Here is a 24,751-nt window from a genome sequence, read left to right as displayed (position 1 = left end):
AGAGAAGATAAGCCATTATGAATAAAACAGGTTACTTTTTTAAAAGGAGAGAGGCAAGCCTTCAGAGGGAAAAAAATATGATAGCAGAAATGAGAACCTTATAATGGTTAGAAGATAAACCAGAGTTTCTCTCAGAAATTGGAGCAAAAGACAAAGGGATGAAAAACAGGAGAAAAAAGATTTAAAAATTAGAAGGCCAGTACAGAAGGTATAGTATATGAATAACAGTAATCTAAAAAGTATATAGAAAATGAAAAGATGGAAAGATCCATGAAATAATTTAAAGTAATTTCCCAGAACTGAGGGACATGAATTTCTGAAAGAAACTGTTTTATCTTCTAAAATTTATAAGGTTCTCATTTCAGCTACCACATTTATTTTACTCTCAGAGTATGCCATAGTTTCCAGAGAGGGAAAAAAAAAAAAAAGCAGGTCTCAAGGAAAGGATCCAGAGTAAAAATGGCTTTAGGAATGTTCACTAACAATACAAAAAACTAAAAAGAATAAACAAGGCCTTCAAAATGTTAGAGGAACATATGTTCAACCTAGAATTCCATACCCAGCCAATCTATCAATGAAGTCTGAGAGTAAAATAAAGACTTTGGACAATAAGACCTCAAAAAATTTTCCTCACATACACCCTTTCTCAGGTAACTATTGGAGGATATGCTCTACTATGATAAACGAATAAAGCAAGAAAGAGGGTGATTAGACATATGAGAAACAGAAGTACCTACACTAAAGAGTATGAAGTGGATTCCCAAGATGGTAATGTAGAAATCACAGGACAGCTAGTTCTGAGTGAAGAAATAAACAGTTCAGGTTAGAGCAAGTCCTTCTCAGAGGACTTCCTAGGAAGATGAAATGATAGAATATATAGAAATGTTTTGAGAACACTGACAACCGGCAAAGAGCTTGGGGTTGATTTAGCAATAAATACATTGAAAATGAAGCAATTACTAATTCGATTACTAAATACTGCACACATACACATATATAAGTGGAAGGAATGGAAAAGTAATCATAATTTACTACATGGTTCAGCTGTGAAGAGTTTACACATAATAATGTCAACACTTAATATTGAGTTAGGGGACTTCCCTGGCAGTCCAGTGTTTAAGACTCCATGCTCCCAATGCAGGGGGCACAGGTTTGATCCCTGGTTGGGGAGCTAAGATCCCATATGCTGCATGCCACGGCCATATATATATATATATATATATATATATATATATATATATATATAAAATATATATAAATATATATATATAATAATTTTGCTTTGATCTATATATATATATATCTTTATATATATATATATATCTTTATATATATATAGATCTAAGCAAAATTATAATCTATATTTAGAGGGAGATGGAAATGTTATGTATGTGTGGTGAGGATGGAGGAAAGAAATAAAATGCTATCTTCAACATTGGGAAGTCAATAGATTATGCCTAAAAAGGCACAATTATGCCTAAAAAGGAAAAACCAAGAAGTAGCAAAATAAAAGTGTTATTTAGAGACATGGAGGTAAAAAACAAAATAGGTGAAACAGGTAAAATTAGTTGCCTCTGAGAAGTGGAAATGAGTGTTGGGGATACACAGAACTACTGCTTTTGAAAACAAATCTTTATTTTACCCTTTAAAATACATTTAAAACTGATAATTTTTTAAAAGAGAAATGAACTGAGTTCCATTGAAATTAAGAAATTTTCTCAAGGATACATAATGAATCAGGGAAAGGAGGGAGGGCACTAGAACTCAGACCTGTTAACTAAAACCTAGAGTTTTCTTTCTACCACTGTTTTACATATCTGATTTTTAAGAAATTAAAACTTACTAATACAACAGCGTTAGATACATTGTACAATATATTTTTGGACTTTAAATAAGAAGATATTTACAGTTCTCAAGGAAACTGTTGGAGTATTAGTGACAATGACCCTAAAAGGGAAGAGTATAAGCTACTTGGTGGGATGTGAACTACAAAAATAAACACAAAATTAATCCCACTACTGTCCAAAATATATGTTGATGCAGCTGGATGTGATTTTTTTTTTTTTAAAGAAAACAGCAAATTGGCTTTGATTTCTAAAGAAATAGAAACACATTGAATTTTTGCTAAAGAGTGATCTTTGGTTGTACAATCATAAAATGGTATTTTCCACATTTTAAGCAGTTAACAACCTGGCTGCCATATTAATGATAATAACCTTGGTGGAGGAAAAAAAAACTAGTCAAATGGGAGAAAGAACAATTGGAGGGGACAGATGTGGAAAGAAGAGGTAGAATTGTGTAACAGAGTGAAAGTCCCAATTCCCAGACTTTCAGCCAAGAAACTTTGGGAGTGGTTCTGGTTGGCAGATAAGCATCTTTCTTTTTCTTTTTTTTTTTTTTTTTTTTTACTTTTTTGGCCGTGCACATCACAGCTTGTGGGATCTTAGTTCCCCAACCAGGGATCAAACCCACACCCCCTGCAGTGGAAGCACAGAGTCTTAACGGCTGGACTGCCAGGGAAGTCCCGGCAGATAAACATCTTACGCAAAGCACATCTGAATTTTATAAAGGCAAACTTGAACTAGGAATGTGGAAGTTCCACCTCCTCAAAGTTATACAACCAAGGCTGCATACAGACCCTAAGTTCCTGACAACTTTTCCCAGGTCTGAGGATCACCAAGTCAAATGGGTCACTCACATAAAAACTCTTAAGAGCAACAATCTTCATTTGAGCCATTATGTCACAGATAGAAGAAAGTATCTCAAGATAATTCAGACAATAACTTCTAAATATTTTAATTCAGACAATAGCTTCTAAATATTTTAAAGCACCAACCACCAGATACAACTCCCTAATAAGAAACCAAACTGTGGACCCACAGGTGGATTATGGCCCCCTATGTATGCTTTGATTGGTCTATCCTTTATAAAATTGGAAATGTTCACATTTATAAAATCTACATTTCTGTAACTACAGATGAACTGATATGATATCTACAAATTACTTCAAAATAACCCAGTTATGGGGACTTGGGATGGTGTGGAAAGTGAGAGAGCATAAGTGAAATAAAATTGGCCATGAGCTGATAAGTGCTGCTGGATGATGGAAACATGGAAGTTCATTTTCTTACTCTTACTACTTTTGTATGTTTGAAATTTTCCACAATAACAAGTTCTGCTCTTCTTCACCTTTATTTCCATTTTCTCCTGAAAAATTGGAAGATTTACCCGCTGAGGAAAATTGAATTGGAAGATTTTCCCCCTGGTGCCATTCTAGAATGGCATCAATAGGCAAGAGCTAAGAAGCTGCTGCCCTTTGAAGGAGATGCATGCTGTCCACTTCTGTCTCTGGATTCCCTTTATGGCTTCACTGGCCCATTTTGTTCATTTATGTTACCTACTTGATATTGGGATGCATGGGTTTGCAACCTCATCCTTATACATAACCCTAAAATCCCAGTGTACTATCAACATAACAGAAATCGCATATTTGTAGAGTGATGTCAGCAAGATCATAGAATAGGAAGCCCTAGGCTCTCGATCCCTCAGAAGACACTGACTTAACAATAGACAGACCAAATTGCCCTTGTGGGAACTCCAGAAACCAGTTAAGATGTTGTACCACCTCAGGTGAACACAAAGCCAAGAAAGATGCATCAAAGGAAGTAGGAGAACTCATGACATTTACCCACCCTAGTCACTCCCTCTCCCTGGCAAAGTATGGGATGATCAAAAGAAAAATCCCAACTCCCAGCTTCTCCCTCAGGAAGGAAAGAGAAGAGTAAACTGTGTATCCAATGTTCTTTTCAGGAGCTCCTCACGGGATTCTGTCTCACCTGACTCAGAACACTGATGGGAACAGCAGTTTGGATACCAGGTTGGGGGCCATAGCGAACAAACACAAGCACTGCAGTTTGTTACAGCACCAGAGATAGTGTATTATCACAGACAGACAACAGTGGGAGCAAGAGATTACAGGCTCCAGTGAGGAAGTGGACAAACCTCTTCTACCTGGAAATTATACACACAAACCCAGAGAAGATGCATCTCCAGAAAGGTTTGAGAGGTCCACAAAATCTCTAGCCAGGCTGATTGTTGAAGTTCTTCCCCCATATGTTGAAGTTCTTTCCCCATACAAAGTCAGTCTGTAAAGACTGGCTTTTCAAATGCCAAAATCTCACCAAAGATCACAAAGCCTACAAAGAAACAAGTAAACAAGGCCCATTCAAATAAACAAAATAAATATCCAGAAACTGATCCTAAAAAAAATGCAGATCTATGAATTACCTGACAAAGAATTCAAAATAACCACCTTAAAGATGTTCAATGAGCTAAAAAGGGAACACAGATAGACAACCAAACCAAATTAGGAAAGTGATGTATGAACAAAATGAGAATATCAACAAAGAAAAACTACACAAAAGGAAAGAAAACAAATGCTGGAGCTGAAGAATACAATAACTGAGCTAAAAAATTCATTAGAGAGGTTCAACAACAGAGTTGACCAAGCATAAGAAAGAATCACTGAATTTGAAGAAAGATTATTTGAAATTACTGAGTCAGAGGAGTAAAAAGAAAAAAGAAGAAAAGTAAAGAGAGTCTAAGAGACTTTGTGGGGTACCAGAAGACCAACTTGATATACATTATGGGAGTTCCAGAAGAAGAAAGCCTACTTGAAGAAATAATGACCAAAAACTTCCCAACTTTGAGAAAGAAAATTGATATTCAACTTCAAAAAGCTCAAAAAACTCCATCTAGGATCAACCAAAGAGATTTCCATTGAGATGCATTATAATAAAACTGTTAAAAGTCACAAAGAGAGAATCTTGAAAGTAGTGAGAGAAAAGCAACTCATCATGTATAAAGGAGCTCCTATTAAATTATTAGCAGATTTCTCAGCAGAAACCTTGCAGGCCAGAAGGGAATGGGATAATATATTCAAAGTGCTGAAAAGAAAAAAACTACCAGCTGGGAATTCTATATCTGGCAAAACTGACCTTCAAAAATTAAGGAGAAATTAAGACTTTCCCAGATAAACAGAACTAAGGGAGTCCAACACCACTAGACCTGCCCTACAAGAAATGCTAGAGGGAGTCCTTCAAGTTGAAACAAAATGACACTAGATAGTAACATGAAAGCATCTGAAAGTATAAATGTCACTGGTGAAAGTAAATATATAGACAAACACAAAATACTGTGATACTGTAATGGTGGTGCTCTTTGAATGCTGGTATAGAATTTAAAAGACAAAGCATAAAAAGTAACTATAAATCTATACTAATGGGTATACAATATAAAAATATGTAAGTTGTGACATCAGTAACAAAGTGGAAGGGGTCAGAGATGTAAAGGAGCAAAATTTTAGTATGCAAATAAAATTGTTACAATTTAAAACAAATTTTTATAACTTTAACACGTTTTACATAAAATTTTATATTTGTTCATTCTTATCTTTGTCTTGAACTGTTTGAGCCCATATTCAATCACACCATGGCTAGCTCTCTATATAAATTTTCCTACTGCAAAAAGTAAGAATACAACTATGAAGTACTTTCTATTATGAAAATTTGACCATATGGAAATTTTCAGTCAACGATCAATAAATGTTTATTAAGGGGCTACATGAGTTAGGCATCAAGATAAGGCACCAGAGTACAAACGTAAGTAAGAAACTGTTCCTCTTCTTATGTCATTTCAGGAGAGAGATGTACATACACATATTACATATATTTTGTGATGTAATTTTACTTAAATATGTACAGTTTAAAGCAGACTCAGAAATATATACCTAAAAACACAATTAGAAGAATCTTAAAGCTGCAAGCAGAGATCTTTCTCCCAAGAGAATGATGGGAAACTAAAGTTTTCTCAAATCCCACCTTTTCCCAAGGAATATTAAAATGTTTAATTCCGGAAAGCTTTTTGCAAACAGATACATATTTCATCCATTTTCACAATGGCTCTGAAGAAGGATGGAAGCATGTAACTCATACCCCCAATTAATGTTTCTAACTAGGGGTGTAAGGCTCTGAGGTGACGAGTAAGATGCTTAAGGTCCCCTGGTGGCTCCTAAGAGCAGACATAAACCAATACGTATGTTTCTGAGTTACACAGTGGCTTTTTTTTTTTTAATAAATTTTTTTATTTTATTATTTTATTTTATTTATTGTTTCTGGCTGCGTTGGGTCTTTGTTGCTGCTTCGTTGCTTTTCTCTAGTTGCAGCGAGCAGGGGCTACTCTTTGTTGCAGTGCGCGGGCTTCTCATTGCGGTGGCTTCCCTTGTTGCGGAGCACGGGCTCTAGGCACGCAGGTTTCAGTAGTTGTGGCACGTGGGCTCAGTAGTTGTGGCTCGAGGGCGCTAGAGCACAGGCTCAGTAGTTGTGGTGCACGGGCTTGGTTGCTCCACGGCATGTGGGATCTTCCCGGGCCAGGGCTCGAACCCGTGTTCCCTGCATTGGCAGGCGGATTCTTAGCCACTGCGCCACCAGGGAAGCCCCACAGTGGCTTTTTTCACACAAATTTTCCATGCTTCTTTTAAGAGAAAGACATAAGTGACAAGCTGATTATCAGAGATTGTTGTTTATAAACAGAAAGATCAGGATATGCCAGATTTTGAACTAAAATGTCACGCTGGAATGAAATAATGCCACTTGCAACAACATGGATGGACCTAGAGATTATCATACTAAGTGAAGTCAGACAGAGAAAGACAATTATCATATGATTTCGCTTATATGTGGAATCTAAAAAAATGGTACAAATGAACCTATTTACAAAACAGAAATAGAGTCACAGATGTAGAAACAAACTTATGGTTACCAAAGGGGAAGGGAGGGAGAGACAAATTGGGAGTTTGGGATTGACATATATACACTACTATATATGAAATATATAACTAATAAGAGCCTGCTGTATAGCACAGGGAACTCTATTCAGTACTCTGTAATAACCTACATGGGAAAATAATCTGAAAAAAAAATGGATCTATGTAGATGTATAACTGAATGACTTTGCTGTACACCTGAAACTAACACAACATTGTAAATCAACTATACTCCAATATAAAATAAAAATTAAATTTAAAAAAATCAGGTCATACGGTCTGGCAAGTACATATACATTGACAAGAATAAAACCAAAATTTTGAAAATTCAAGATTTCTGGTCTCCACAAAGGTCAACAGAGTCAGCCCAATGTCATACATCTTTGATACTAAGATTACAGCAGTACAAAGGAAGTGTTGATCACACTAATAGCTAACACTAGAGTAATTCTCATTGTGTACCAGGCAGTTTTCATTTAATCATGACAATTCTATGAAGTAGTACCAGTATTACTCTTATCTTATATGATGTAAGATAACTGAAGCTCAGGACATAAGGTAACTCACCCCAGGTCACACCACTATCAGCAGCCAAGCTGGGATTTGAAGAAGGCAGCCAGGTCTAAAGTATGTACTCTTAAATACTATGCCATAATGCCTTTCATAATGAGGCTAAAATACCAGATCATAAAATGCCTACTGGATCATCTAACACTAAATTGTGCTTAAATATAACTTTCACATCCAAGTGTGCTTTACTGGATTCGAATTCTAGGAAAATTTGTTCATGCAAATTCAGTTCTTTCCAGTTAATTCCCCATTCTCCAACCACTCTGTACAAATAAGAGTTTTCCTCACAGATGCTGTCTTTGTATTTTCATATCATTTTCACACATGTATGTGTGTTCCACATGGTCCAGAGGGTATCCCAGAAAGACAATATGAAATTAGGCAAAAGGAAAAAAGACGGTTTTTTAGAACAAAAACAAAGTAAGTTCTACTTGCCACTTTAAAGTACCACATGAGTTGAGAACAAGACTTGAGGACACAGAGGGCGGAGGGGAGGCTAGGACGTAGTGAGAGAGTAGCATTGACATATATACACAGCTAGTGGGAAGCTGCTGCATAACACAGGGAGATCAGCTCGGTGCTTTGTGACCACCTAGAGGGGTGGGATAGGGAGGATTCGAGGGAGCCTCAAGAGGGAGGGGATATGGGGATATATGTATATGTATAGCTGATTCACTTTGTTGTACAGCAGAAACTAACACAACATTGTAAAGCAACATTACTCCAAAAAAGATGTTTTAAAAAAATAAAGTACCACGTGAGAATAGTAAATGATGTTTCATTGAAAACTGGAAACTAGAGAGTTACTAAAATGAAACCTACAATTTTTCTTTTTTTTTTTTTTTATAAATAGGTATTTTTTATAGTGGGTAATGTGAAGACTTCAGATGAAATAGATTGAGAAACTGATTGGAAATTGAATGCAAACTAAGACCACTTGACTGTTACTGAAATGAATAGCCCAGTTTTGCTTTTTTTTTTTTTAAAGAAATTCACGTTCTTTTATTTATTTATTTATTTATGACTGTGTTGAGTCTTCGTATCTGTGCGAGGGCTTTCTCTAGTTGCGGCAAGTGGGGACCACTCTTCATCGCGGTGCGCGGGCCTCTCACCATCGCGGCCTCTCTTGTTGCGGAGCACAGGCTCCAGACGCGCAGGCTCAGTAATAGTGGCTCACGGGCCCAGTTGCTCCGTGGCATGTGGGATCTTCCCAGACCAGGGCTCGAACCCGTGTTCCCTGCATTGGCAGGCAGATTCTCAACCACTGCACCACCAGGGACGCCCCCTACAATTTTTCTTAATCAAACAAAATTTTTCACAGTTAATCATTTTATAAATAATTTCCCTCTCTCCTTTCTTCGTACCTCCTTGGGGTCTCAAAGATGAAAATTCAAAATATTCTTCAAAATAATGTCTCTTGGTGGGGGGATGCCTCTGGCAAGGAGTTTCCTCTTTCCTTAGTGCAACTTTACAAAAATCAAAATGAATAGCACAAATGACTCAATGCCAGCTACATTTTCATTTATTTACAGTACTGTTGCTGTGATACAAAGGTGCAAGTACGGGACTGGGACCCAGAAGATCTGTTCAGAGCTGTCAACTAACCCACGGGAGCTGGCTCATCCACCAGGGGGCATTCAGATGACTGCACCAAACTTCACACAGTGGAAGGTCAGAGCCCTTCATCCTCTTTGGATGCAGAAAGCACAGAGTACAGATTCAACTATGAGATGACTGTCACTTAGGTGGGAGAGGTCTTCTCAAACCAACTGGCCTTTCCCTTAGGGAAAACTGAATTTCCTCGGCTGCATTTTCCTCACACTTCAGGTTATTCAAGCGCTTCATTTCATACTCCCTTTCAAGTTGGATGGCTGAAAAATAAAATACATGAAGCAATCCAACTGACATTTTTCACCAGGCATAATTTAGTCAAAACTGAATATTTAGCACACAGAAAAATTCACATTCTTGAATACTAAACAAGACAGGGCTACATAGGTAGAGAGTATGGGTGTGAATGATCAGATTTAAACATCTGTCTAATAATCAAAATAACACACAAAATTTGCAATTTATTAAAATAGTTCCTACAGAAACGTATGGACACCAAGGGGGGAAAGCCCAGAGGGAGGGGCTGGGTGGTGATGGGATGAACTGGGAGATTGGGATCGATATATATACACTAATATGTATAAAATAGATAACTAATAAGAACCTGCTGTATAAAAATAAATAAGTAAAATAAAATTCAAATAAAAAAATATAATAAAGTAGTTCCCTCAGAACTTACATTCTGCTGAAGGGAGCAGACCATCCTTAATGGTTTTACATTTTTTGAGGTGTATAGAACTACCAAATGCAATTTCTTCCAAGAAAGGCAACTTGATGTTGGCTAGGTTTGTGTACCAGGTCTTTGTGAGTAATACAAGTTCCCAGGGTTCCTGTCTAGGGCAAAAATTCATTAATTCATTCAATAAATATTTATTGACATCTACTGCAGGATATAGAAAAGACATTTGAATTCTCAGTTCTATTTTCCATTAGACATTTTGGTTTACAGGAGAGTATTCAGGATTTTCCAGAGTTGCAAACCTAGCCAGGAGAAGGAGCCTTATATTAACTAATGTAGAGATATACTGAAAATGACCATAAATTATAATGACAGAAATTTTTGCTCAAAAAACAGCCTCTTTGGAGTCAATCCAATCTTTACATGTCCTTAAAGAGGATGTAGTTAAAAACTGTAAGCTTGGGACTCCCCTGGTGGCACAGTGGTTAAGAATCTGCCTGCCAATGCAGGGGACATGGGTTCGAGCCCTGGTCCGGGAAGATTCCACATGCTAGAGCCCGCGAGCCACAACTACTGAAGCCCATGCTCCTGGAGCCCATGCTCCGCAACAAAGAGAAGCCACTGCAATGAGAAGCCCGCGCACCGCAGCAAAGAGTAGCCCCTGCTTGCCGCAACTAGAGAAAGCCTGCGTGCAGCAATGAAGACCCAACGCAGCCAAAAATTAATTAATTAATTAATTATTTAAAAAAAGAAAAAAAAAAAAAAAAACTAAGCTCCAAGTCTTTTTTGGCTGATCAAAAATATGAACACATTAGGGAAGGAACAAAGGGAATACTCACACGTTGAGCAGAGTGCTTGGCACACACTAAGGCTTTGAGTGTGTGATCTGATTTTAATCTTTACAACTACCATGGAGGTAGAAAAGGAACACAAAGACTCAGAAGTTAACAGAGAACCAGAGCTGGGATGTAACCTAGGTGTATATAGAAGCACTAGTACCAAGAGAATCCTTAGAAAACTGGAGAAGGGAATGAAACCCCAAACTACAATATTTAAAAATAATCACAGGGCTTCCCTGGTGGTGCAGTGGTTGAGAGTCCACCTGCCAATGCAGGGGACACAGGTTCGAGCCCTGGTCTGGGAGGATCCCACATGCCACGGAGCAGCTGGGCCTGTGAGCCACAATTACTGAGCCTGCGCGTCTGGAGCCTGTGCTCCGCAACAAGAGAGGCCGCGATAGTGAGAGGTCCGCGCACCGCGATGAAGAGTGGCCCCCGATCGCCGCAACTGGAGAAAGCCCTGGCACAGAAACAAAGACCCAACACAGCCAAAAATAAATAAATAAATTTTAAAAAAATAATCATAATAATCACAATGAAATTTTAATGGATTGTTTTATGTATCCTAATTTGGAACTTTAAAATATCAGCTATGCTTCTCATCTACAGTCAACGTGAGTTCATATGCATGAGGAAAGATGAAAGACCTGCTGTGGTCCAAGTAGGGGAAGTGAGTGTATTACACACATGCCATCTGTTCTCCTCCTCCAGCTTACTTCTTACTTTATCATCTAACTTTAAGGAGTGACTTGAAGTCTATAATTATTATAAATGCACTTGAACAAATACACAAAGATGTATTTACAAGAATGCTCATTGAAGCATTGTTTGTCCCCAAAAAAACCTCACAAAATAACCTTAATATCTATCAGGAAGAGCCTGGTTCAAGAATATACAATGGAGACAAGACAGCCTCTTCAATAAATGGTGCTGGGAAAACTGGACAACTACATGTAAAAGAATGAAATTAGAACACTACCTAACCCCATACACAAAAATAAACTCAAAATGGATTAAAGACCTCAATGTAAGACCAGACACTATAAAACTCTTAGAGGAAAATACAGGAAAAACACTCTGACATAAATCACAGCAAGATCTTTTATGACCCACCTCCTAGAGTAATGAAAAGAAAAAGAAAAATAAGCGAATGGGACCTAATTAAACTTAAAAGCTTTTGCACAGCAAAGGAAAACATAAACAAGATGAAGACAACCCACAGAATGGGAGAAAATATTTGCAAACGAAGCAACAGACAAAAAATTAATCTCCAAAATATACAAACAGCTCATGCAGCTCAATATCAAAAAAACAACCCAATCAGAAAATGGGTGGAAGACCTAAATAGACATTTCTCCAAAGACGACATACAGCTGGCCAAGAGTCACATGAAAAGATGCTCAACAGCACTAATTATTAAAGAAATGCAAATCAAAACTACAATGAGGTATCACCACACACCGGTCAGAATGGCCATCATCAAAAAATCTACAAACAACAAATGCTGGAGAGGGTGTGGAGAAAAGGGAACCATCTTGCACTGTTGGTGGGAATGTAAATTGATAAAAGTCACTGTGAGAACAGTATGGAGGTTCCTTAAAAAACTAAAAATAGAACTACCATATGGCCCTGCAATCCCACTACTGGGCATATATCCTGAGAAAACCATAATTCAAAAAGACACATGTACTCCAATGTTCATTGTAGCACTATTTACAATAGCCAGGACATGGAAACAACCTAAATGTCCATCGACAGATGAATGGATAAAGAAGAGGTGGTAGGTATATATAATAGAATATTACTCAGCCATAAAAAGAAATGAAATTGAGTCATTTGTACAGATGTGGACGGACCTAGAGTCTGCATACAGAGTGAATTAAGTCAGAAAGAGAAAAACAAATATCGTATATTAATGCATATATGTGGAATCTAGAAAAATGGTACAGATGAACCTATTTGCAGGGCAGGACTAGAAAGGCAGATGTAGAGAATGGACTTGTGGACACAGTGGGGGAAGGGGAGGGTGGGATGAATTGGGAGATTAGGTTTGACATAAATACACTACTGTGTGTAAAATAGATAGCTAGTGGGAACCTGCTGTATAGCACAGGGAGCTCAGCTCGGTGCTCTGTGATGGCCTAGCTGGGTGGGATGGGGGGGGATAGAAGAGGGAGGGGATGTGTGTATGCATATGGCTGATTCACTTCGCTGGTGTGGATGAAACTAACACAGCACTGTAAAGCAATTATACTCCCCAAAAAAAAAAAGAGCAGCCTGGTTAAACAAACTGTAGCACATACATGTAATGAAAGAATGAGATTTATCCTTATATATTGATTTGGAAAGATGAGCAATAAAACAGCTAATGCTGGGAATTCCCTGGTGGTCCATTAGTTAGGACTCCACTCTCTCACTGCCGAGGGCCGGGATTCAATCCCTGGTCGGGGAACTAAGCTCCCACAACCCGCATGGTGCGACGAAAAAAAAAAACAGCTAATGCTTACCTAGCACCTACTACATGCAAGACACTGTTTTAATCAGTATACACATATAAACACATTTAATTACCACAGTAACCCTATGAAGTAGGCAGATGCTATTGTTATGCTCATTTTACAGATTAGGAAATAAGAACAGACACCAACTTGCTCAAGGTCACAAGGCTTGGGTTTGAAATTTCAACCCAGAAAGTCAGACTGTAGAATCTGTGCTCTTAACCACTAGGCTACACACGATATAGGTGGGGAGGGAGCAATATAATCCCATGCGTAAAAACATGTGTGTGTATATACATATGTGTGTGTGTATCTTATATAACAGACAGAAATTCTAAAAAATATATAAAACATTTTACCTGAGCAGGATTGGGCGGGTAGGGCAGGGATGGCAATGCAGATGTGAGAGGTAACATTTTAATTTTCCTTTCAAATGCTTCCATATTGTTCAAATGTTTTTAGCGTATTTTTTTATAATCTTCTAAAAATACTTAACCAAAAAAAGCCCAAGGTGAGGAGCTGCCTGAGCTAGTGAACTCCAAAGACTGCTACTACCATTCTATTCCTCTTAATTTAGCTGCTCTTATAAATAGAATATCAAATACTGTCTTGTGAGAATGATAGAGAAGACACTGGTTTTGCAGATATTATTCGTGACATAAAATGTTATATAGCCAAAACCACAGAATCAGTGTTTTAAATCATTCTCCAGATACAGGAATATCTTCGTTATAAAAATTATGTTTACAATAATGACTACAGTGGTATTTGTCTATAGTTCAATGTCTAAATACATACTGAACTAACAAATCTAAATAGAATGCAATGATGAGTTTTCTCTGGTTTTCCCATATCTCTCGTCTTACAACGCCGTGGGGTGTCTCCATTTACTTCTTAGAACACTGTCAAAAAGTAAAATTCAATTGACTCACCACGGTAATATGTCATACATTGTGGCAGAGAGGTTTTAAAAAAACAAGTCCAAAAATTAAAAACAAGGTAGCACAGAGTGAAACTACCATGTAGTAGCAACCCATGTTTATTATGGGTTTACTATTATGTCAGGCAACATGCAAGTACCTTACATACATTACTTCATTTGTATTCCACACCATATAGGTAGGTATTGATATGTCCATTTCACAGATGTGGAGGCCAAGGTACAGAGAAGTTAAGTAATTTGCTCAAGGCAGCATGGGGAGCCAGTGGCAGGGCCAGGCTTTGAGCCCAGGTCTTCTTGATGTCCACACATCACCTGACAAAATGTACAGGATGCAAAACTAACTCTCTGTACCAGCTAATTAAGTGTTCTGCTAAGATATATCTGACACCAAGGCATTTTTAGGTAGATTTACACTATCTAAAGAGGGATTTTAAAGTGGTTGTCTGCATTGGAAAATGTTGCTTTGGAGTAAAGAAGACTCAGACTTCTAACCCTGTCACTTCCTTACTACATGACTGTGGGACCTGGATCATACCACTTCTTCAAACCTCAGTTTCCTCATTTCACAGTGTTGTTTTGTTATGAAAACCAAGTAAGAAAATTTATAAATCCTTATAAAAGCATTTTCCTTTTAAAAACATCAGTACCCAGACACCTGAGAATGCCTCATATAGTCCGGTATCTCATGGGGAACGTAAGGGTGTCCAATACTTTTAACGAGGACACTCCCCAGCCCAAGTCAACGCTTACCAGGATAAATATACTTACACTTTATAACAATTGCACCTCAAAATGGTTTCCACTGCGTTCTTTCTTGGCAAGCCATAAGCCATGGTGAATTATTACAGTCCAATTTCCTAATTGTCTGATGTAATGACTCAGATATTCTGTTCACTTTGTCTGAAATGATTGCAATGCACCTAATTAATATTAAAATAAAATATTCACTTGAATATTTTTAATACCCAAATAATAAAAAAGCTTCAGAAAAAAATTTTCTGAATGTAAGAACGTCCCTAATCAACGTTCACTGAACTGAATTCCTAATGTAGAACTGTGTTCTCTTTTATTTTCCACGAACTCATTTTATCATGTCTTGCCATGTAAGGAGAAGATGCCAGGTGAACAGCATCGGCATTCCGGCCCGGTAAATTGTCATTGCCTAAGTCTACCAAACTGGCTCAAATACCTCATCACCAAAAGGTGTCTGACTGTGGCAACGTTAAGCGACAAATAGTTCTGCGGACACAGGAACTTCCCGTCCTCCGCCCGAGCCCTTTAAAGGATGCAAACCTTCCCAGGTTTTTCCTTTTTCAAAAATCTGAACTTAAACCAAAAAAAAAACCTCTGAACTTAAAACGTGGCCGACTTCAAGCACCACTCCCTCTTCCCTTCCAGCGCACGATTCTTCGGGACGAGCCTCCTCCCCGCGGGACGCGGAGACCCCGGGAGGAACCCGAGGCCTGCAGGGCCCGGAGCGAGGAGCGGGGGAATTAAGGGGATGGGAAAAGTAGGGGGAAGGGGAGGAGAGGCGAGGGGTGAGGGAGAAGAAGGGGAGAGGGAGAAAAGGGGGAGGGAGAAGAAGGGGAGGGAGAAGAAGGGGAGGGAGAAGAAGGGGAGGGCGGGCCCTCGCCTCCCGCGCCTCAAACCACTCCCCCTCCCAGCCGCACCACGCACGCGGCGGGCGCGTCCACTCCGCCCGGGCCTCGCGAGAGGGGTCCTGGGAGAGGCCGCCGACGCCCGGTTACCGGCGCTCTGGGGTCCGGGAGGGTCGCGGTCCCTTGGGGATCGAGGGCAGAGCGCGCGCCCAGCTAGTCGCCCATGGCCGCGCACACGCCGCGGTCCCGCTCCTCCTTCCTGCTCGCGCCGGGAGCTGCGGGCGGCCCTGCGTCAAGCCCCAGCCTCAATAAAGGGCTTTGTGGTGCCGGCCCCGACCGCGAGGAGGCCGGGGCGCCGGGCCCGGGACACGCGCCCCGAGGGCTTCCCTCGGGGCGGGGCCTCCGCGTCCCACAGCCGAGGGCTGGCTCACGCTTGATGGGACAAAGCCCACAGCGACAGAAAGGGCTGTAAGCGAGGCCTTTCCCTAAAAACGACGCTTCTGAATGTGAGGGGGTTGTGTGAAGCCACCTGAGGAGTTGGTTTGGGGGCAGCACTTACAGAAACGCGCCCGGTTCTGACGTGCTGACCGTGCGTGAGTCTCACGGGTGCCCTGCAGGAGCGGAAGCGCTGTTAGTGCCCGCGGGCCCCGGTGCGTCAGGGCCGCTTTAAACCCTAAAGCTCGAAACACGTCATGTGTGTTAAGGGCAAAATAGGATCTGAAAGCGTGGCCTGATGGACTGGTTTCTGAAGTCACTACACTGTGGTGATTCAGGATGAACCTATATTTTAGTACGTCAGGTGGTCACCACTTAACATCAAATGAAAATAGTCATAGTTTACCTCTGTTTTGTGTGACGGCTTTGGAGTCAGAACTGGTTTGGAATTCGAGTTCTGCCACTTGCTGACTTTAAGATCTTGCCTATGTAAATTCTCTAAGCCTTAATTTCTTCACCTGTAAAACAAGTATAATATTCTATATCTTACGGGGTTGTTGTGAGGTTCAAAGATCCGGTCTGTAAATTCTCTGCCACAGGGTAAGTGCCCAATTATCTAATTTTGAGCCTAGTAACAACTTTATGGAATAGGCGAGGGATTACTAATTCCAGTTGTAGAGAGGAGGAATGAACTAGAGAGGTTAAAGGACTGCCCAAGGTCAGATAGCTAGTGAGTTACAGGGCCAACTTTTGAAGCTAAATGCAGTACCCTTTCCACCCTGGCAAGCTACTTCTGATACTAGCTCCTGCCTAATTAGAGCTGACTGGTAGTGTTGACCCACCTGTAGAGGATACTTTTCTGCCTCCCAGAAACAAGAAGATGAGGACTCGCTTGATTTCTGTTCTAGTACCAATGGAAAAGGAGCAGCCAGGAGTGAAAGGGGGTGTTAGTATTTTAACACAAGGAATGGTGAAGCCATTAATGGATTGTGAAATCAAAGTAGTAGATTTTCACCCGAATTTTTTTAATGGATTAACGTAGAATGGCGGGAAGGGGTAATGAGAATACAACATGCAAATAAGTGTTTTTAAGTATCATGTTGTGGAACTTTCATTTCGTTATACATACATACTCATACACATACCTGTGTGTATGTGAAGTTTCAGTGTAAAATACAGTTCTCTCAGTGGATCTAAAAAGTTTGAAATCCACCATCTAGGATCATTTCATTTTAGAGACAAAACAAGAGACCAAGTTGTTAACCGAGGTCACATCCAGATGGGGCAGAGATAGGCCACCTTACAGCTGAAGTGGCCATGGTTTCGTGGCCTGTTTTCATAGATGAAGAAACGAAGACGCAGGGAGAGAATGTGGTGGGTCCAGGGTCACACTGAGAGAGATCAGTCTGTGATTTCTCCATTTGGGAACTCCATTTCCTGTATACATATATTATTCCTGACAATTGTGTTTAGTTATCTCCTATGTGACTCACTTTGAATAAATGTGGTGGAAGTTAGAGCATGACTTCTCAAACTAGCTCATAAAAGGTATTGTGGCTTCCTTCTTGCCGTCTCTCTTAGATCACTAACCCTGGAAGAGGTTGACTGCCGTGTTGGGAGGACACTCAAGTCAGCTTATTGACATGCAAAGGAATCAAGGCCTCTAACCAACAATTGGTGAGGAGCTGAGGCCTCTTGCCACCAACCATGTGAGTGAAACATCTTGGAAGCAGGTCCTCCAAGGCTCAGGCAAGCCTTCAGATGACTGTAGTCCCAGCTGATGTCCTCACTGAAACTTCATGGGAGATCCTAAGCCAGAACCACTTAACTAAGCCACTTCAGGATTCCTGGCCCTGAGAAAAAACAAGATAACAAATGTTCATCATTTTAAGCCACCAACCTTAGGGATATTTGTTACAGAGCAATAGATAACTAATATACCATTAAGTATCTTATTGTAAAAGGAATATTCTACATAGAGGAAAATAGCCATATTTTTATAATTGAGATTAATGGTTTGATTAAAATGAACAGTAAAACACATTATGCTTTACTGACATTTACTGGGCAGCTGACTTTGCTAAATCTCACCTAGGACCAGTATAGATCCTTAAAAACCATCAGCAGAGAAAATACACTTGACCCTTGAACAACATGGGTTTGAACTGTGCAGGTCCACTTATATGTGGATTTTTTCAGTAGTAAGTACTACAGTACTACATGATCCAAGGATGGATAAATCTTTGGATACAGAGGAACCACAGATATGGAGGGCCGACTATAAGTTATACTCAGGTTTTTGACTGTGCAGGGGTCAGTACCCCTGAGCCCTGCATTGTTCAAGGGTCAACAGTGTATGGTAACCACCACTCCCCCACATGGATTTATAAACAAAAATAACACTAAATCCTATAGAATGTGGAAGGATATCCAATATGGATCTAGTTCTACCCCCACCCCATTATCACTATTTCAGTATTTTCTTTTGAAATATCAAATTATTTCTAAACATCTCACTCTCTCTCCCTCTCTGTCTTTCCCTCTCCCTCTTCCTCCTTTCCCTTCCTCCCTCCCTCCCTCCTCCCCTCCCTCCTTTTCTCACTCTGTTTCTATCTCTATCTATGACCTCTCTCCCCCTGTTTTTCTGGTGCCCTACACACATCTTCCTGTTGGATAAGCCTTCACTGATCTCATCTATTCCAGAAAGTTGCCACTTTTTATTTAAACTGGTTAAGAGAGCATTGCTGCCACCTAGTGGTAAGATTAAAGTACAAGGAGGACTGTAAAGGAGACATAATAATCATAACACATAACACAAAAACAATACTAGTGTGATAACATTTACTGTACTTTGGGCACTGTTCTAGGTACTTCATATACATTGTCTCATTTAATTATCACAACAATAGATGCTATTATTTAGTGATGTAATTTTCCGGTTATTAGAGAAGAAAAAACAGACACCTCAAGCAGGTCACAGGATTTGACCCAAGACTATGATTCTGATTTTCTGCTCTCTCTACCGCACTATACATTCTCCCAGGATTGTAATTAGGGCAAAGTGTTAGAGTATATACTTGTAAATATTTTTGCAACTGCCCTTTTCGAATATTCTGTTAATTTCTCATCATGTATACAGTGTGTATGTGTCTGTTCTACTTTCAAAGAGCAATGTTTTATTTCTTTTAACTTAATATGTAAATCACAGATGCAGCCTACACTTTTTTCATGGCTACACCCAAAACTTCTCTAGGAATGATACCAACTCAAAGACAGTGATAAAGTAATTAATCTGCAAAAACTTTACAATCACCAAAGAACTTAACAGCACTGAGAACCCTAAACGTTCTCAACCCTTCTGTACTAGCACCTTCCTAATTCTCTCACTTCTCTAGCTACTCCCTCTCATGTTTCCCTCTTTGTTCCTCCGCTTAAATTGGTTTATGCCCGTAGTTGTGATGCCCTTCTTCCTCTATTTGTTCTACCCAGTACTCTCAGTGGCTCTACTCTCAGTAATGTAATTATCACTTCTCTTTGGATGGACCCCAAATCTGATCTCTAGCCAGCCTTGCCTTCTTTCTGAATTCATATCCTGCATTTCCATTGGTTTGTGGGAACTTCCTACCTGAATATCCTGTTCAGCTGAAAATTTCAGCATATCCAAAATGTAATTCATCACCTACTCCCTAAACCATCTCTTCTGTTTCTATTTCTGGGGATGCCCCAGGAGTCTCCCATGAGCCACACTTAGAGCATCAAGCCATTTTAAAGCATATTGTTGGGCAGCTACTCCATGCCAGCCATCATTCTTGGCCATCTTACATGACATCTGATCCTCACAGCTTAGGAGGGAAGAAGACAATAGTTTCCCTATACAGTAAAGGGGGAAAGAGTTTATAGGGTTACAAGTTGACTTGCTTACAATAACACAACTAGTAAGTTGCAGAGTCAAATTTAACCCAGGTCATTTTCACTCCTGACCTATCTCCTTGAGTTCTCCGGATCTTATGACTGGACTCTATGTCCTTTTGTCCGTCATTGTATCCTTACAACATTCACTACCCACCCATTTTATTTGAGGTCAATGGAGTATGTTTCTGTACCTTAAACACATGATTTTCTGACCAGAACAAAGAATAATAGCCTCAGCTAGTGTCTTCTTTGCTCTGCTTAGAGGCAGAAGTTACAATTTTCTAGGTACCGAATTCTCCTGTTCTTTGGGAGTCAAAGCAGATCAGAACCCATCATCCTGATCCAAGACTATGACATGTGATTTACAGCCCAGGATTCTCCCCAGGACAAAATCTGGAGCAGTGGGGATCCCTGGCTGGCTCTCAGGAGGGCACCACAAACTGCATCTACCATGGAGCTGTTTACACCAGAAGAGCTCAGCCCCTGACAGCAGCACTTGAATTCCTCCATTGCACAAGCATAAAACATTTGTTGTAAGAATGGGAAGAAAGGTCTTTCTTTGCACAGCTTAATATATGAGACCTTTGGGATGTTACAGCATCACCCTGTAAGGTTCAAATTAAAACAAAGAATTTATCTGCTTCAGTCCAATTGACATTTCAATTTCATGCTAATTTATGTTACTTTAAGAGTAAGTAGGAAATTAGGAGCAATCAGAAAACAATAGATGAGATCTCTGGTTATTCATTAAATATTTGTTAAAATGATTCACAGTTTGTTGACTTTTCAAATATAAATCACATCAATTGAACTCCTTTCCTGAGGAGGTAGAGACCATCTGAAGAGGTGGTATGCTCTGATAGAAAGGGTCTAACTAGGAATCCAAAACACCTGGGCTGTAGACTCTGTTCATAAATGTGAATGGTTTCTAAGCCTTTGTATCATTTATGAAACCTAATGTGTAGCTCTCAGAAATAGTTTTATGATTGAGTCCATGAATTTGTCTAAATCCTTCACATAAATATTTCAGTGCTAAGTCATTAATAAGTTAGTAAAGGACAATAATTTTACCTATTTTATATTTTGGCATATTTGTGTAAAGAATTCATTAAAGTTAGTGTATAAAAGGATATAAATTTTGTTTGTCCTAAAACTTTGTCTTTTGAAGATTAATATCCCAGGTTTACCTTATCCATAAACTCTTTAACTTTATTCATTTCAGTGATTCATATTTCATCTTAAGCTTTAATTCAGTTAAACTTAAGGCAATTTAACACATATCTATTGAGCACTTTCTGTATGCAGGGTTCTGTGATTGGCCCCTACAGTTTAAACTTTGTTCTCCCTTTCCTCCCTCCCCCCATGTGTAAGAAAAGCTCTCTTTTCCCTTGAAGATTTAAGTCAGTTATGAAAAAGATACATTCTCAGCTTGGAGAAATATGGAAAAAAGAAATCATTGCCTCTCTTTCTGTCAGTTGTGAAAGTTGTCTTGAAATAATTAAGATTCCTTTTTTAAGACAAAATCTAAAATTAGAATGCATATAAGCTCCCATAGGCAATAAATATCAATCTACTAAAATTCTGGATTTTAAAAAAAGGAATTATTTCAAAGCATAGAATTTCTTATACTTGCTCAAACACTGACTTCCTAATGTTAAACCTATCTGTGAATTTTACTCCTTAATTTTTTGTCATCTGCTTGAACCTCTAAGACAAATTCTTTTTTTTAAACTTTATTATGGGATAATTGACAAATATAATTGTATGTATTTAAGGTGTACCAAGTGATGATTTTGATATGCATATACATTATAAAAGGATTGCCAAGATCAAGAAAATTAACACATCCATCACCGCACATAGTTAACACATTAACTCTGTGTGTGTGTGTGTGTTTGTTTAGAATGCTTAAGATCCACTCTCAGCAACTTTCAAGTATACAATACTGTATTACTAACTATAATCACCAATTCTTTTTTTTTTCATTTTTTCACTTTGAATTTGGAAGCTTTACCTACAATCACTGTTTCAGTCCACTGCAATAGCTTTTACGTGCTCAGATTATCCTATCTTTTTTTTTTTTTTACTTTATTTATTTATTTAATTTTCGGCTGCGTTGGGTCTTCGTTGCTGCGCTCAGGCTTTTCTCTAGTTGCAGTGAGCGGGGGCTACTCCTCGCCGTGGTGCACCGGCTTCTCATTGCGGTGGCTTCTCTTGTTGCAGAGCATGGGCTGTAGGCGTGCATGCTTCAGTAGTTATGGCACGTGGGCTCAGTAGTTGTGGCTCACAGGCTCTAGAGCACAGGCTCAGTAGTTGTGGCTCACAGGCTTAGTTGCTCCGCGGCATGTGGGATCTTCCCGGACCAGGGCTCGAACCCGTGTCCCCTGCGTTGGCAAGTGGACTCTCAACCACTGCTCCACCAGGGAAGCCCCTATAGTCACAAATTCTTATATTTATTTTTTTACTGAAGTATAGTTGATTTACAATGATGTATTAATTACTGCTGTACAGGAAAGCAATTCAGTTATACATATATATACATTCTTTTTTTTTAATATTCTTTTCCATTATGGTTTATCATAGAATATTGAATATAGTTCTCTGTGCTATAACAGTAGGACCTTGCTGTTTATCCATTCTGTGTACAAAAGCTTACATCTGCTAACCCCAACCTCCCTTTCTATCCCTCCCCCAACCCCCTCCCCTTGGCAACCACCAGTCTGTTCTCTATGTCTGTAGTCACCAATTCTTAATTGTTTCTCAGCTTCCACTTCTACTTTCAATGTACTAACAATAAGTCAAAGGACACCCCCTGCAGCTCATTAGTAGGCACTGCACCCTAACATGATGCTTTTTTTTTTTTTTAACATCTTTATTGGAGTATAATTGCTTTACAATGGTGTGTTAGTTTCTGCTTTATAACAAAATGAATCAGCTATACATATACATATATCCCCATATCTCCTCCCTCTTGCGTCTCCCTCCTACCCTCCCTATCCCACCCCTCTAGGTGGTCACACAGCACAGAGCTGATCTCCCTGTGCTATGTGGCTGCTTCCCACTAGCTATCTATTTTACATTTGGTAGTATGTATATGTCCATGCCACTCTCTCACTTTGTCTCAGCTTACCCTTCCCCCTCCCCATGTCCTCAAGTCCATTCTCTAGTAGGTCTGCGTCTTTATTCCTGTCTTGCCCCTAGGTTCTTCGTGACCATTTTTTTTTTTTTTTAGATTCTATATATATGTGTTAGCATACGGTATTTGTTTTTCTCTTTCTGACTTACTTCACTCTGTATGACAGACTCTAGGTCCATCCACCTCACTACAAATAACTCAATTTCATTAAAAAACTAAAAATAGAACTACCATACGACCCAGCCATCCCACTACCAGGCATATACCCTGAGAAAACCATAATTCAAAAACAGTCATGTACCACAATGTTCATTGCAGCTCTATTTACAATAGCCAGGACATGGAAGCAACCTAAGTGTCAATCGACAGTTGAATGGATAAAGAAGATGTGGCACATATATACAATGGAATATTACTCAGCCATAAAAAAGAAATGAAATTGGGGAGGGTGGGAGGGAGGGAGACGCAAGAGGGAAAAGATATGGGGATATATGTATATGTATATGTATAACTGATTCACTTTGCTATAAAGCAGAAACTAACACACCATTGTAAAGAAATTATACTCCAATAAAAACGTTTAAAAAATGCTTTTAATTTTTAAGGTTTATTTCATATATACTGTATATTTGAGAAAGGAAATAAGAGATAAAACAATGTTAGGACAAACTCATTTCTATGCCAAAGCTAAGCAAATTCTCTCAAATGTATCTAAGTAGCTTTATAGAGTTTCCTTGAATATCTAAAACAAGTATTCTATTCTAAATCTCAGGAATTGGAAATGTTCAGAATAATACTTCATATTCCAGGGGGTGCTTTATATTTTGCAAGTTGTGAGTCTTTCAAAGAAGACTTGAAACCCCACAGCAGAGTGACAATTAATGACTTTCTAGCAATGTTTATAAGAGCCAACATTGGCCTTACAACTTTAGCCAAAATGTACGTATGGGAGGCAGAATTCTAAAATGATCCCTGGGTGTGGAGAGAAGGGAGCCCTCCTGCACTGCTGGTGAGAATAGTGGTGCAGCCACTATGGGGAGCAGTATGGAGGTTCCCTAGAAACTAAAAATAGAGCTACCATATGACCCAGCAATCCCTCTCCTGGGCATATATCTGGGCAAAACCATAGTTCGAAAAGATACATGCACCCCAGTGTTCATTGCAGCACTACTTACAATAGCCAGGACATGGAAGCAACCTAAGTGTCCATCGACAGATGAATGGATAAAGAAGATGTGGCACATATATACAATGGAATATTACTCAGCCATAAAAAAGAACAAAATAATACCATTTGCAGCAACATGGATGGACCTAGAGATTATCATACTAAGTAAAGCAAGTCAGAGAAAGACAAATATCGTATGACATCACTTCTATGTGGAATCTAAAAAAAAGGTACAAATGAACTTATTTACAAAACAGAAATAGAGTCACAGGTGTAGAAAACAAACTTATGGGTACCAGGGGGGAAAGGTGGGGGAGGGATAGATTGGGAGTTAGGGACTGACATATACACAATACTATATATAAAATAGATAACTAATAAGGACCTACTGTATAGCACAGGGAACTCTACTCAATACTCTGTAATGACCTATATGGGAAGAGAATCTAAAAAAGAGTGGATATGTGTATATGTACTGATTCACTTTGCTGTACAGCAGAAACTAACACAACATTGTAAATCAACTATACTCCAATAAA

The 24,751-nt window shown here is 39.2% G+C and overlaps 1 protein-coding gene across 6 annotated transcripts; it reads right to left on the bottom strand.

The window, feature by feature from the left end:
• Positions 1-8,411: 8,411 nt before the first annotated feature.
• LOC103006094 (uncharacterized protein C4orf36) lies at positions 8,412-15,903 on the bottom strand. Of its 6 annotated transcripts, none has more exons than XM_007177337.2 (4): positions 15,712-15,903; positions 14,732-14,863; positions 9,684-9,838; positions 8,412-9,264 (listed from the first exon to the last, which is right to left on the bottom strand). In XM_007177337.2, the coding sequence occupies exons 2-4, from the start codon at positions 14,794-14,796 to the stop codon at positions 9,131-9,133; spliced, it is 354 nt and encodes a 117-aa protein (XP_007177399.1). In that variant the 5' UTR covers positions 14,797-14,863; positions 15,712-15,903; the 3' UTR covers positions 8,412-9,130. The 6 variants fall into 6 exon arrangements, with proteins under 6 accessions (XP_007177399.1, XP_057403075.1, XP_057403074.1 ...); XM_057547092.1 differs by lacking the exon at positions 15,712-15,903 and adding an exon at positions 15,634-15,685; XM_057547091.1 differs by lacking the exon at positions 15,712-15,903 and adding an exon at positions 15,257-15,542.
• Between the last annotated feature and the right edge of the window lie 8,848 nt (positions 15,904-24,751).

The sequence above is a fragment of the Balaenoptera acutorostrata genome, chromosome 5 (assembly GCF_949987535.1).
Source record: "Balaenoptera acutorostrata chromosome 5, mBalAcu1.1, whole genome shotgun sequence".
Lineage (NCBI taxonomy): Eukaryota > Metazoa > Chordata > Mammalia > Artiodactyla > Balaenopteridae > Balaenoptera > Balaenoptera acutorostrata.
This window is presented reverse-complemented; position numbering and strand designations above follow the sequence as displayed.

Bases quoted from the DNA above. Each gene is read 5' to 3' on its own strand.
- LOC103006094 (XM_007177337.2), bottom strand. From the start codon at position 14,796: ATGGCTTATGGCTTGCCAAGAAAGAACGCAGTGGAAACCATTTTGAGG. The intron at 9,839-14,731 runs GTAAGTATATTT...TTTTTGCCCTAG, and splicing joins AGGTGCAATTGTTATAAAGT to ACAGGAACCCTGGGAACTTG. The intron at 9,265-9,683 runs GTAAGTTCTGAG...TTTATTTTTCAG, and splicing joins TCTGCTCCCTTCAGCAGAAT to CCATCCAACTTGAAAGGGAG.